The 16,417-nt window shown below is 31.9% G+C and overlaps 1 protein-coding gene across 1 annotated transcript; it reads right to left on the reverse strand.

The window, feature by feature from the left end:
* Nucleotides 1–2,644: 2,644 nt before the first annotated feature.
* LOC132737094 (uncharacterized transporter slc-17.2-like) lies at nt 2,645–15,357 on the reverse strand (the record flags this gene model as incomplete). The annotated part of the gene is made up of 7 exons (XM_060724332.1): nt 2,645–3,036; nt 9,671–9,691; nt 10,545–10,783; nt 11,328–11,460; nt 12,119–12,268; nt 14,266–14,405; nt 15,262–15,357. Coding segments are annotated over 7 exons (998 nt in total), but the record flags the coding sequence as incomplete, so codon positions are not given.
* Between the last annotated feature and the right edge of the window lie 1,060 nt (nt 15,358–16,417).

Here is a 16,417-nt window from a genome sequence, read left to right on the forward strand (position 1 = left end):
TGATGAAAATATGTAGTAACATGATGTCACAGATTTCTGCAAGCATATTGGGAAAAGTACAAGAGCTACATTGGAAAAATATATAAACTATTGGAATTGGTAAATATTTGCTATGAACACGGTAAATGTTTATAATTCAATTAATGATAAATATCAGGGAAAAAATAGCGAATCTATATAAAATTATGGGCATGACCATTTGCAGATACACAATGTTACCATAACAACTGTCACGTGATCACCCACCCTGTTGATAAGAATTAAATTTATAAAGAGAAATGACCTACATGCACTTTTATAAAGTAATATGAAACACTTTTATAAAGTAATATGAAACACTTTTATAAAGTAATATGAATTACACTTTATAATTTATATGCATTAGTTTTGTAAACTAATGAATTATTTTTTTTTTTATAAATTAAAGTATACTGAATTTAAATTTTCTTCCAAATTTAAATTTTCCTTCAGCAATTATATAATCATATTACATGTAATTGCCTAAACTTCATTTTTCTTACAGAAATAATAAATTACATTTATTATATCATATGATTTTTTTTATAAAGCACCCTTATGTATGAACAAAATGAAAAACTTGTCAGAGTGAACTAATTATTACAAATATTATATAAAGAAAGTGTTAAACCATGATTAATTATAAACTTCATATTCTATTCACCAAAAACTGACAAATTGTGAAAATAAAAGTGTGCATTTTTAGTAAGATAAAATTGTGATCCCATCAACTATGAAATATGCTTTTTCGTTTCCACTTGTTAATCTGGGTAGATAAATATTTGTCAGTCACTCAATGTCAGTATACATCAGGCAACCAATGTACAAGTTGTTATTCACTTCGTCTTACAATAAACAATTAAACTTACAAAACTTACAGAAATACCATGTTGATGAACAAAATGAATAAAACAAAATGTGACTAAATTAAAGGTTGATTTATATTCCCATCTCTGACTGACTAGATCAGATGTGCAAATAAATTGGTGATAAATGTATTAAACGTGCTTCTTGGGTACATATATACAATGTGTATGCAAAATTAGCTGAAAATCACAAGATTGGTTTGAGTGAATCTGTCCGCTAAAGATAATAAAGAGTGTCACATCGCACATAGACCACTAAGCAATACAAAATAAATTGAATTCTACACACATAAACTCTATATCTAATACATACATGTACATGATACAGTCAACCCTATTTTGTAGACCAGCTCTAAATAGAGGGACCTTTAAAGACCTCAAATTCATTTCATTCAAGCCTACAGTAAATGACCATTCATCAAACAATTGTACAACTGTGAATATTACTAATATTCAGGAATGAATATTACTAATATTCAAACAATTGTTTTGATAAAATTTATGAACATTACTTGTGCACAACTTTTTTGAGAAATGAACATTACAAGTATACCACTGTTTTGAGAAATGAACATAACAGGTTTACAACTGTTTTGAGTTATGAACATAACTTGCGTACAACTGTTTTGGGCATGTGTCGATTTCAAAGACATAAATTTTTTCTTATTATTGTAGTATTGAATAATTACCTTATTAGTTATGATCAAACATTTAAATGAAATTTTAACACATTATAGTTTTGCGAATAGAGATCTGGACGGATTTATAGATTATGCTACTCAGAAACAATTAATTTACTTTTGTTCAATTTGAATAAAAAATAAAGCCTCGAAAAAAGCCATCTGGAAATTTCTTTAAAAAGCATTAAATTCACAGCCTGCTATGTTACTGATGGGACAAAAACAGTCCTAAATATTTATGCACATCAAAAATGTTAATAAAAATCAAGCAAAGATTTGATTTTGGTCTTATAAAACGACAAGTAACTGTAAATTTGTGGAAATTCCCTGAAATGTTTGGTTCTTATTTCATATGAGAAAAAAACCCAAAAAAACCCAAAAATATTGAAAATATACTCAGAAAATGGTTAGTATTCAAATATTACTCCCTTTTTTGTCATTTATCAAGGAGCATAACTCTGAATAGTAACATATTTTGACATGGTAGAAGACAAATGTAAATTTATGCCTGAGATTTTTTTTTGTAACTTTTCATGTGAAAACACTGTTATTTCCTGATTTGAAATCATATAGAAACTGTGAAAGTTAAGCAATTCGAAATCATTCAAAAATGGGATGTTTCTAACAGATCTTTTACTCTGTTTTTATTCTTTTATATATATATTAACGGAGGTCTGTTTTTATTCTTTTATATATATATTAACGGAGGTCCGTTTTTATTCTTTTATATATATATTAACGGAGGTCCGTTTTTATTCTTTTATATATATTAACGGAGGTCCGTTTTTATTCTTTTATATATATATTAACGGAGGTCTGTTTTTATTCTTTTATATATATATTAACGGAGGTCCGTTTTTATTCTTTTATATATATTAACGGAGGTCCGTTTTTATTCTTTTATATATATATTAACGAAGGTCCGTTTTTATTCTTTTATATATAATATTAACGGAGGTCCGTTTTTATTCTTTTATATATATATTAACGGAGGTCCGTTTTTATTCTTTTATATATATATATATATATATATTAACGGAGGTCCGTTTTTATTCTTTTATATATATATATATATATATTAACGGAGGTCTGTTTTTATTCTTTTATATATTAAGTAAGAATTGAGATAATACCCTATCATATAAAGATGCTAATTGATTTTTTTCAAAGCTATATCTTATTTAATGTTTTGATATTTATCAACTCCAAACTTGAGACATCACATCATTTTTCTACCTATATCTTTATCGTCATCAAAGATGTTTTTCTTCTACTCCATTTCTTTTATCATCTGTGACCTTCACCTGCAGCTCTGTCCCCTGCAACAGCTCTTCCGCAGCGACTGCAATTACGTCGTCCCTCGCCCACGGTTGCATTTCTCCCGAGGCAAATATTCCATAGAATACCGAACCAAAAATATAGAATCCACCAGCTATATAGAACACTATTTGCCACTGTTCCCGAGACTGGTCCTATAAAAACATAAAAACAAAATTACCATAATTTATATTTTTTCAGTACCTATAATTGATTGACCCTTGCAGTACCTATAATTGATTGACCCTTGCAGTACCTATAATTGATTGACCCTTGCACATAAACGTTTGTAAAACAACCATGATTCCAAAGGAAACTTGTCTTCATATCTTTAGATTTGATTATACCTCAAAGAAATCAATTTTACCAATAACCAGATAGTTATGTAACCTGACAATAAAAAATAACTAAGTTAAAAGTGAAATGGTCTATAATGGAAATAATTGCACCGATAGATTCAGTATTTAATATAAGAACAATCAACAAAAGAATCGTGTATGTGTCTTGTTGACAAGTGTGAGATACATGACCTGATATTAGATATATTCATATAGCAGAATGAGATAATAAAATGTTCTAGTACAAAATATCATTATTTATCATCTAAATGATCATACTAAATCACTTAGAACTTTATCAACATTGTTTATTCAAGAAATATTTTATTAGACTTAATTATACAAATGATAGAATTCTATTGTTTTTATCAATTTTTTAAAAATATTTATGGTAAATGTGCCCACTGCAGACGTATCCACTCTAAGCTGCTCTCTATATCTCATGACATTTAGCAAAATTTAGGTAAATTTGATCATTTTTGACTTAATCTTTATTTATATACAACATGAAAGTCTAAAAATAAAACGATATTGGGCTTTTTTGACTGACCAAACCAAAATCCTTATTTTTGTGTTTCCCTGCAAGAATACTAGAAAAAAAAATCATCAGAAGACATTCTCATAAAGTGAAACAGTTAGCACTAAATAAACATATTATCAGAAAGAATATGTACACATAAAGAACTGAAATCATCTCTCAAAATTTATACTAGAACTATAATCATTTTATCAGACAAGTCTTGCATGATTAGTATATTGTGTTTGACAGAAAAATTATTTTTTTTTACCTTCATGCCTGACCCTGCCTCTAAACTAAACAAAGTTAACAAATATTTTTCCAATTACAGCTTACTTAAGCACCCAAGCAAATATCTTAAGACTTTTACCCAACCTGTGAGATTCTTATTCTAAAGGTTACCATTTAATTTTTTTTATCTCTTAACATGAAGTTTTAATATGCTATATACAAACAAACAATTCAAGTTTACTCAACTATTTAGATTTTGATTCTAAGGTAATGAAATGAAATCCTAAAACTATTAAGATTCTCTTTTTTTTTCTCTTTTTTTTTGGTCAGGTTTTAAGTTATATAAACACACATGGCTACTTTCTAGCTTTACTGGTAGAGGAAGATGTTAAGTGTCCCTCTGTGCATTATTTCAGACACCAGCAAAGATTTAAGAAGAACTATCGACTTTTTGTAAGCCATCTTCTTTACTAAAAATCTCCAAAGTCTAAAAGTCTATAGCAGAATTTAAAGTCATATTGTGACTGGCAAGTGGTTAAAAGCCAACCTTGACTATTTGGCTATGAACCCCCCCCCCCCCCCCCCGAGAATAAATGTAATAAGTTGTAACATTATTTTTATACCAAACCTGTGTTTAGAGCATGTCAGTCCCAATACTAACTGATTCAAGGGGCAAGTACAATTTTGCATCAAAGATCCAAGGGAACTGATGTTCAGAACTAGTTAAATTTTCTTGTAGAGAATTTGGGTTTAAAATCATAGCAATTAAGAACATAATTATGTGAGGTAATTCACTAACACACTACTGACTAAACAACACGTAAATGAGGATATTTACTGATACACACTTCCAAAACAACACTGATTCAAAAATTCTAAAAATAGAAAAGATATAAATATATCAAACATTTAAATTACTAAGCTTTAAATATAATTTTTTTTTTAAATGATGTGCAATATCTTATAGCTGCATGCCTCCAGATGAGCCAAAATAATTCAAGAAAATCAAACTTGAGAAAAATGAACCAAGATTTTAAGAAAAGTAAAATGATTCAAGATTCAAGTAATAATTTGAATGTAATGTGCAATTAATGGCTGATTTTCCAGTATAAATCAACATATTTCTACTGCACGACTAACGTTTTCAGAGCTACTTTCTCACATTTTGACCTCTTTTTGGTAATTTGCAGTGTGCAATGTGTAAATTTCTTTCTTTGTTCACTTCACAATATTTCACTTTTAAATACATCTAAAAATTTTCATGAAAATTTGTATGAATCTGGAGGTATGCTGATTTAAGAAAGAAAAAATACATATTTAATGAAACAGTCACAGTTTAGAAGTGTGTATCAGAAAAACACAGTGAATAGAAGGTAAAAAAGTTTGAAAAATTAAAGTGGCATTAATACTCATCAAAGCATAAATGGCGAGTGTACAGAAAAAATTTCAAAAGAATTTCACATTTTGACGTAACTTTTTCAAGTTTATACATGTATTTTACTTCGCATTAATATGAATAATCAATAACACATGTGAATGATGTGACTCAAAGAAATATTCATATTATATAAATTGGCATTTATCAGTAACATTAGGTGTGATTAAAACAGTGAGGTAGTCTTTTATATTTTAAGCAGCTTTTAATATTATATTCTAAACATTTCTCATTATCAATTATTGGTCAATCACTATTACAGTTTACAATTACTGTTCTAAATGTATACACCTACTACAGTTAAACTTGATTTTTTTTGTTTGTTTGTTTCATTTTACGCCTTTTCCCAACAGTATTTCAGTCATATAGGCGGGTAGTTTCCTAACCATCGTTCCTGGAGAGTTACACCAGTACTAGACTACCTTCCTCTGCGCTAAACTACCAAAGCATCTCCCGGGGATCAAACCCACACCAGAGAGGTAACTAGATTAGAAGTCATCGCCCCCTTGACCACAGAGGTGGTATAGCTAAACTTGACAAGCAAAAAATGAGCATACTGCATACTGTCGTCAAGATTTCATTGAGAAAAGTGAGCAATTTCATAGAGTTTTTATATGATGATATTGACAAGAAATGGCAATTTTTGTATCATTATTATTTAATAAGCTCAAGAAATTAGAATATAAAAGAAATACGAGGAAAGCACTGCTCTTTGCACCATATGTAAGCTCTTGTAAAAATTTAAGCAAAACCATCAAGAAGCTGAACAAGAATGGTGACATGATGCCACTTTAACAATGGTTAAAAAGCTAACTTTTTTGGTTTTGTTTGTTTGGGTTTTATGTCACACCGGCACAGTATAGGTCATATGGCGACGTTCAAGCTTTACAAGCGGAGGAACGAATGGGCACCTGAGTAGAACCACCGAGGTTCTGTAAGCTAACTGCATAGTTTCCTCACATGAAAAAATCCAAAGTCCCTGTTATATTCAAACCCACAGTGCAAGGGGGAATTAGTTTGAAGTCACCAACCTTAACCACTTGCAACAGACATCCCCCTTTTAGTAATGTTGGATTTTAAATGACTCTGTACCGGTCAAAAGGTCAAATGGCGACTTTCCAACTTATCATTGCAACAAGGGACCTAAGTAGAACACTAGCTGCATAGCTTCCTCAACTGAAATAATCCTAAATCTCTGATGGAATTCGAACCTGCAACCTCGCCAGGGCAAGTGATTTTAACTCGATGACATCAATTTGCCACTTACGCCATAAACTTAAACTGAAAATTTATTTTAAGCCCAGTGACCTTGATCCTGTCGACTACTTAATTTTACTATTCCGATATCTACAAATGGACTATTCCGATATCTACAAATGGACGATTCCGATATCTACAAATGGACAATTCCGATATCTACAAATGGACTATTTGTAGATATCTACAAATGGACGATTCCGATATCTACAAATGGACGATTCCGATATCTACAAATGGACTATTCCGATATCTACAAATGGACGATTCCGATATCTACAAATGGACGATTCCGATATCCACAAATGGACGATTCCTAAATCTACTAATGGACGATTCCTATATCTACAAATGGGCTATTCTGATATCTACAAATGGACTATTCTGATATCTACAAATGGACGATTCCGATATCTACAAATGGACGATTCCGATATCTACAAATTGACTATTTGTAGATATCTACAAATGGACGATTCCGATATCTACAAATGGACTATTCTGATATCTACAAATGGACTATTCCGATATCTACAAATGGACGATTCCGATATCTACAAATGGACGATTCCGATATCCACAAATGGACGATTCCTATATCTACAAATGGACGATTCCTATATCTACAAATGGGCTATTCTGATATCTACAAATGGACTATTCTGATATCTATAAATGGACTATTCTGATATCTATAAATGGACTATTCTGATATCTATAAATGGACTATTCTGATATCTATAAATGGACTATTCTGATATCTACAAATGGACTATTCTGATATCTACAAATGGACTATTCTGATATCTACAAATGGACTATTCTGATATCTACAAATGGACTATTCTGATATCTACAAATGGACTATTCTGATATCTACAAATGGACTATTCCGATATCTACAAATGGACTATTCTGATATCTACAAATAGACTATTCCGATATCTACAAATTGACTATTCCGATATCTACAAATGGACTATTCCAACCTCAAATCAGATCCATAACAATTTAACAGGAACAGGATCCTCTTGTTTAATTCACAAGAATCACATGACGATTACATACATAACGGAGATCAAACAATAACTACAGTTAAACTAAAATGTGAGAAATAAAAAGACATAGAAATGTGTAACAAGAGGGCCATGATGGCCCTGAGGTCGCTCACCTGTATATAGCCCCCCCGCCCAACCCCCACCCCCCCCCCCCAACGTTGCAGGGCCAATTTAAACCCAAGGGCTTTTATTTGCACAAACTTGGTAGACACCCATAAGAAGATGTTTCATGCTAAACATCTAAGCTCTAGCTCATTGGTCTTTTTAAAAGAAGATTTTTTTTAAAGTTTTTACTATACACATATAGTTAAAAACAATGACACCCCTGGGGCCGGGCCAGTTTTGACTCCAGGGCTTTTATTTGAACAAACTTTGTAGACACTTACTAGAAGATGTTTCATGCTTAATATCTAAACTCTAGCTATTTGGGTTTTTTCAAAGAAGATTTTAAGTTTTTGCTATACACATATAAAGAAAATCAATGACCCCCGGGGCGGGGCCAATTTTGACCCCAGGTCTTTTATTTGAACAAACTTTGTAGACACTCACTAAAAGATGTTTCATGCTTAATATCTTAACTCTAGCTATTTGGGTTTTTTCAAAGAAGATTTTTTAAGTTTTTGCTATACACATATAAGGAAAATCAATGACCCCCGGGGCGGTGCCAATTTTAACCCCAGGGCTTTTATTTGAACAAACTTGGTAGACACCTATTAGAACATGTTTGATACTAAATATCTTAGCCATATCTCTTTGAGTTCTTTAAAAGAAGATTTTTTAAGTTTTTACTATATGCATATAGGGAAAATCAATGACCCCCCGGGGCGGGGCCAATTTTGACCCCAGGGCTTTTATTTGAACAAATTTGGTAGACACTTATTAGAACATGTTTCATTGCTAAATATCTTAGCTCTAACTCTTTTGGTTCTTTAAAAGAAGATGTTTTAAGTTTTTACTATATGCATATAGGGAAAATCAATGACCCCCCGGGGCATGGCCAATTTTGACCCCAGAGCTTTTATTTGAACAAACTTGGTAGACACCTATTAGAACATGTTTGATGCTCAATATCTTAGCCATATCTCTTTGAGTTCTTTAAAAGAAGATTTTCTAAGTTTTTACTATATGCATATAGGGAAAATCAATGACCCCCCGGGCGGGGCCAATTTTGACCCCAGGGCTTTTATTTGAACAAACTTGGTAGACACTTATTAGAACATGTTTCATGCTAAATATCTTAGCTCTAGCTCTTTGGGTTCTTTAAAAGAAGATTTTTTAAGCTTTTTCGATATGCATATAGGGAAAATCAATGACCCCTTTGGGCAGGGCCAATTTTGACCCCAGAGCTTTTATTTGAACAAACTTGGTAGACACTCACTAGAAGATGTTTCATGCCAAATATCTAAGCTCTAGCTCTTATGGTTTTTTTAAAAGAAGATATTTAAAGTTTTTTCTTTCGGTTGCCATGGCAACCAGAGTTCTGCATGGAATTAAATTCTTTCAACAATTTTTAAAGGTGACCACCAAAGGAACATTCCTGTGAAGTTTGGATGAAATTGGCTTAGTGGTTTATGAGGAGATGTCATTTAAAGTAAAAGTTTACGGACGGACGACGGACGGACGACGGACGGACGCCGGACGAAAAGCGATCACAAAAGCTCACCCTGTCACTTTGTGACAGGTGAGCTAAAAACAAAGTGAAATCTTGAAAGAAGTTATTCTGGGAAATATATGCTTAGCACAGTGAGTCACTTACTTAACAACCAATAGTATTAAGAATAATTTTCCAGAAATTTTAGAAGACAAGTGCAAAATAATTTTTCATGTCATCATTTTCTTCAAAATTTAAATCGGTAACATTCATAATATTATGTAAAATTGAATTCTTTCAGATGATAACGTATGAAATATTATTCAACATCGGCCTTTAATAAGAAAGATAGTTATATATACCTCTGCAGAAGCATCTTTGGTCTAAATTGACATTGGGAAATAAAATATTCAGATTAAAGAACTAAACTATTGTGTTTATAAAAACAATATAACAAAATAAAATCAGAATGTTCATACAGCGTTTTAATTAAAGTGTCTCTTAAAGGTGAAAATGCTTGAAAATGTAGGAAAAATTTCGGACATATACAATATGTACACAGTACAGGCACAAAGTTAGACTAGTAGAAATTTGTAACATAATTTCCCCTAAAAAGGTGCATAGAATCGTATTTAACGTAACATATTTTATTTCATTAAAATTTCTTTACAGTCAGAATTTTTTGCTTGTTTGTCAGTAAATAGTGTAATATACTGGAGTTATATATTAAAGCAAAACATATTTAATAGCCAAGTGTTAGTTACATATGGTTACCAATTAAAAGCAAAGTGTACAATTCCACAATTTTTCTGCCCTTTGGTGTAAAGAAATTGGATAATTTGCTTTCCTTAAAAGCTAATTTTGACATTAGTTTCTAAGTCAGCATGAATATGCCACTTTTGCAAAACAACAGTACATGCCTGACATTTGGTCAGGCTATCCAGAATATTTTCATTCTAATGTCAAATAAATATTTATTGACAATTTCTTTTATGAATGATTAATCATGCCTGACTAGTCACACGTTGGAGTTATCTTGGCTACTCTGCCATTATGACTTACAATATTAGATAGGCAACATTCTGGAAACCTGGGTAGAAAATTTATGAATTTGTACATTTTATATTTGAATATACTGGCTTTATAATGGTGTATATAAAGCTATACAGATGCATTCACAATGTCAATAAAAAATATTGATTTAAATACACAACTGCATCATAATTATATTCTCACCTCAGTTATCACGCCAACAACATATGGTGATAAAAATCCCGTCACAGCTGCAATAGAGTTTGTGATACCAAACAATATTCCCGCAAACGCTGGAGCAATGTCCATGTGGTTTACAATCCATCCGCTGTACTGGAACCCGGTTGTTGCCACGCCAAGAACCAGCAGGGCAATAGCAAAACCAGGCTGGGTACAATCCACGTAACCTAGACATATCAGTAGAGCAGCTGGCAACAACATTCCTAGAAAATAAATAAAATACAATCATAGACAATAAAATAACTACAAAACATTCCTATGAAACAAAATGAAAACAAAAGTGTATACATTCTTTGAAAATTAAATGAACACATTGGCACCCCTTTATAATGCTTTAATTGGGATCCAAGGACTTAAAAAGCAATATATACAGGTTTTTATATATGATATTCATCTAGAGATCAGATTGTTGAAAGGAAGAAATTCATTGTATTACCCCAACCACATACATACAACGGCAACTTTTTGTTATATTTCAATCAATGCAAATCATTTTAATATAATAATAAATCTATTTCTTAATCATGTAAACAATTGAAACAAATATTATGATGGAAAATATTATTAGGCAATGTACTTCTATTAGAACAACGAAGAGCTGTCCATAAGACAACATGCTCGACTATTCTCAGTGCTTGATAGCAAAAAAAGAGCTTGGATAATATAGAAAAATCTGGGTTCAAAAGGGGCAATAATTATGTCAAAAATTAAACTGTGACTTAACAGCCTAGTATAGCCTCACTTTACCTGTGATGGTAAAAGCCTTTCTTGCGATGGTTATAGAACAACAGCCTTTAGACATTATAAAATCAGCAATCCAGCCTGACACATTTATCATGGCCCAAAACACTATGTACGGTAACGCAGAAAACAAACCATTCTGAAATATTACAGGAAAAAAAAATCAAGAAAATAATAAACAAAGTCACATGTTACATGTTTGTTTGATTGGGTTTTACGTCACACTGACAAGAGTATAGGTGACCTGGTCATATGACGATGTTCCAGCTTTACTAAAGAAAGACGTCAAAGTGCGCTTCAGTGCATTATTTGAAGCATAAACGGGCACCTGAGTAGAACCACCAATGTTCTCTAAGCTAGCTGGATAGACTAAATAAATGGAAAAGTTTACACCATTTCAGACCTCTCAACATTATATTGACTTCCCAGAGAGCCTGTAACCGTCAACAGACTTTCAGTTCGAGTCTGTTAAATGTTTGATGGTCAACTGTTTGGACACTATAATGGTAAAAAGCTCTCGGCAATGTGTACTATTTTTCATATAATAGCATATCTCTTATTTTAGAATTTTGCATCAATCTTTTCTATTTCTCTCTGAAACAAAATATTATTTTGCTAATTTAAAGTAGGGTTTTATCTGTTAAGCAATGATTTCATGCATGTGGCATTAGCTTTTTTTAACAATTTACTAACATATTTGCTTCATACAAGCATTTTGGAAGAATTCTTGAATTTTTTTTAATTCTTATAAAAAATTTTTACAGTTGATATATTGCTTAATACACTTCAATACTTACAGCAGATATGTCTAGTTTTAACACTTCATTCATATATGTTGGTATACTAGTTAACAAAGTATATGTTCCCCAGTCAGTGGTAATGTTAGCTACCAAAATGGCTATCACAGGCATTGATAGGGCCATGCCCTTCCATGGAACATCTAACTTCTGAAAAATTAAATTAACTGTTAGTCGTAGTATTTTTCCCAGTTTATGATAAAATAGTTTTTCCGTGGTAAAAAGTTTTTTATTGTAGCTTAACAGATGTTATCCGGAACACTGCAAATGTGGGTTTTTCTGAGCTAATGCCACGGTACAAACTAACTTTTACTGTCATAGCTTCACGGTGCACTACAGGTCAATATAGATTAGTCAACCTGTTGCGCTTACTATTAAAGCTGTAACTGCAGTCTGTGCGAAAGTCCGTCGGTCCTCGGTCCTGGCTGAATAAAACTTGTGCGGTCCGAGAAAAATTCCTTTCCGTCAGTCCTTATGTCCGAATAAAATTTCAAAAAGTTAAAAATATTAATGACCTGATTGATAAGTTCCCGATGATGCAAAGAATTTATTAAAGAAGATATTGACCAACCTTAGATCTATTTTGTACATGTCAAATAAATACCAGTCAACTCTGTCTTCAAAAAGTTTCATCAACAACGGTAACTTTTGCCGTAAATTACAAATTTGAAAATGTTGTTTTAGGATGCCTGTTGAAATAGCCGATGAGTAACAAACTCAAAATAATAAAAAAATATTTAATCAACAAGTAGAATTTTGAATGTTTCTGCAGGAAACAGACAAATTTTCAATTGTCACATATTTTCGAGATGCCGCTTTTTATAATTAAAAAAATCGTAAACAAAAGGAAACTTTGTTTTGTTAAAATGTGTGTAATAACACTTAAATGTAGTTTAGGAATTAAAATTACTAAAGATATTGTTCACATTAGTTGAGATGGAGGTATTTAACCAGTATGTGTTTGTCACATACAATGAATATTTTCTTATGGGAGATGGGTTCGTGGAGTGAATCAGGAAGAAAACAGCATAATGGTCTAATGATGTAGGGTTTTTGAAATTATATTTCAAATCTTTTCAATCACTTTTACGGTACAGTGTATTTCATTTGGGACATACTACCATTTTCCTGAATAAGCTTTTTCTCTGTTCAAACTCCAACTTTTCAAAACCTAGCTTACTCCACTAATATACATCATATTCGTCAACTGCATAAGTGCAGTAAAGTTGGCTTAACATATTCAAAGTGCTCAGTGCTACTACTTTTCTGTGCTTGGGAGTCCAAGAACTCCTCCTTTGAAAATCCTAGTGAGCACCCTGCTTAAGTTATTTCAATTGGTCAGCATCTTCTTATGTTTCTATATGGATGGTCTTACTAATTTAAAGAAAGACAATCATTTTTGCATTCAATCGTGTTAATATAAAATAATGCTTGAAATGTCTGGGCCGGAAAAATATCATCCGGGCCGGAAATAAACCTAAGGGTCTCGGTCCTTGTGGCCTGAAAAAAAAAATGACTTTCGCATAGACTGTAACTGTAAAGGTTTGTTTGTAACAACAGGTTAGCTGGGAAAAATAGTAAGTCTATTGCTATGATAGCTATCATCTGTACTGTTAGAACCATATCCTTGCATGGAACAACTAAGTTTTAAATGAAATACTTGGGCCGAAGGTCATAAGAAAAGTCGGCACTTATTTTGAAAAATTCCCTAACCCTTATGAATGCTTTTGTCCAGATTAAAAGATGGACAAGTTCACATCATAATTGACATAAATTTATTCCATACATTTTAGAAATTTACAGTGGTAAGAGTAAACAACCTTTGAACCTATGTATCATTTATAAGCAAGTTATGGCTGAATAAATTCTGTAGAACCTATTTATTAAGGGTAGCAAACTCAACAATTATCAAAAATTGACGCAATAACGTATCTCAAATACTGTATAAGTGGATATTTCCCTGTGTCGAAAAGTTAGGAAAATTTAAAATTGCAGACATTTAGCGTGAGGATAGAATTTAATGTCAGGTTGGTTGATATTTATGCTAGAGGTAATTATAGCAATTTTCGTCAATTCGTGAAATTCGCAAATATTTCCATGTCGCTAACTTAACCACTTATACAGTACTGTACACATCTCAAACTAACCTTATCACCATCTGAGTTAACGCTATCTTTCAGGGCATGTTTAATGTAATTTCTCTCAGCTTTGGTTATTCTCTTATGTTGAGATGGGGTATCGCTCACAAAAAACATCCACAGAACAAACCAAACAAAACTTAATATTCCTGAAATTGAATGAGAATGACATTTCATAGAAAAATAATAATTTGATAACAAAAACTCCTCACTTTATAAATGGACCAATCAAAAATCAACTTTAGCACTACATAACAAGCATCGAACATGCTTGTAAGTCATGTATTTCAAATAACATTATAAAACATATGAGCTGTGTCATGACAAAACCAACATAATGGGTTTGTGACCAGCATGGATCAAGACCAGCCTGCGCATCCGCGCAGTCTGATCAGGATTCATGCTGTTTGGTATCAGTTTCTTTACTTGTAATAGGGTAAGTAAGCGAACAGCATGGATCCTGATCAGACTGCGCGGATGCGCAAGCTGGTCTGGATCCATGCTGCTCGCAAACGCACTATGTTGGTTTTGTCGTGACGCGGCTCATATATTTCCTCTTTCTAAGAAAAACACATTTGAGATGGTCATTTTGGCCTACAGCTGCCTTCTATGCACAAAATTATTACCCTTTCTTGCAATTTGCTACAACTACAGGTCAATTTTTCTTATAAATCACTAATGCCAAAACTCATCTTAAGAATACATCTGTATATCTCAGAACTGATATTGACCTTATACCACTAACCAGGGCTTCCATTAGCGGACGTTTGGGAGTCATTTTACTGCTGATTTTGGCTTGTGACTTCCAAAATATAATGCTTTTTTCCTTCTTTACCTATATAATGTGACTTCCAGTGTCAGACATTTTGCAGTCTCGAACTTCCATATTTTGCGACTTAATGGAATCCCTGTTATACAATGTATATCAGTGGTGTAAAACAATGATTGCAGGGCAATATAAACATTTATTTCTCTTGTGACAGTGTTATGTATCTATATACATACCTAATACATAAAATATAGATGGCCAACCACCAGCAAACCCGTATTTACAGAGTAGACCTGCTAGAGGGAACGTTATAACATTGCCTACCTGTGCTCCTGAAAATACACATTTATATAAATGTTAAATCTATATTATAAAGCATAAATAATTTCCAGTTAGTTCATCCACTTTCCATTAAAAATCTCAACAGTGAATATTTCCATATTAAGAATTAATTTTACTTTCCATTAAAAATCTCAACAGTCAATATTTCCATATTAAGAATTAATTTTAATTTCTCCCCGTCACATGTACATGTACGAGCTTTTTTATTAAAGTAACATACATGTAATAGTATGAAAGTCATGACTGTTTTATATAAAAAATTTATTCAAAATAGAATCATGACATAAATAATCATTTATATAAATGTTGAATCAGAGACATAGATAACATCTATGTCTCTGGTTGAATCAAAGTTACGACATAAACAATTTTAATGGTAAGGTTTTGTTTTTTCATTGACAAAGTACATGTATATTATTACAAAAATCACCAAAAAAGTATTTTTTCCAAATTAATTTGTAGTGCTCTGTAAATGTACATTTTACCAAAATAGCTAAAATGCTTTGTATACAGTACATACATGTATATAAGTAAATGTTTTATATAGGGCAGTAACGGAACATACAATGTTGTATGTAGTGTTAATACCAGAAAAACAATTAAATGCTTTATCAATGGTAAATAACAATCACAGAGGCTTTTTTCCATGATTTTAAGAACATGACCCATACCTATGGAATTGGGAATTTCAGCGATGTTTTGTTAAAAATTGGGAAAAAAATGCATGATTGAAATTTTGCAGTGATTTAATTAATGCAAACAATCTTTGTCTAGGATAGCATCTCCAAACACTTAAACACTTATTACAGTGAAGAAGCCCTTATTTTCAAAGATTTTAGAATTCTTTATTCAATATTTTCATTTTGTAACTTTCATTTGGGAATATTTTCCTGTGGATTGGGAAAATAATATACTATTTTCAACTGGGAATATGACCCAATAACGGCTATAAAATTAGCCAAAAAAATCCCTGACAGAGGGTACCTACCAGCATAATAAAAGCTTGCCAAATTTTCTTCGCTCAAATGGTGGGGCCCATTATCCCCACGG

This window comes from Ruditapes philippinarum, unplaced genomic scaffold (genome assembly GCF_026571515.1).
Source record: "Ruditapes philippinarum isolate M1 unplaced genomic scaffold, ASM2657151v2 ctg8616_1_1_1_1, whole genome shotgun sequence".
In the NCBI taxonomy this organism is placed as follows: Eukaryota; Metazoa; Mollusca; class Bivalvia; order Venerida; family Veneridae; genus Ruditapes; species Ruditapes philippinarum.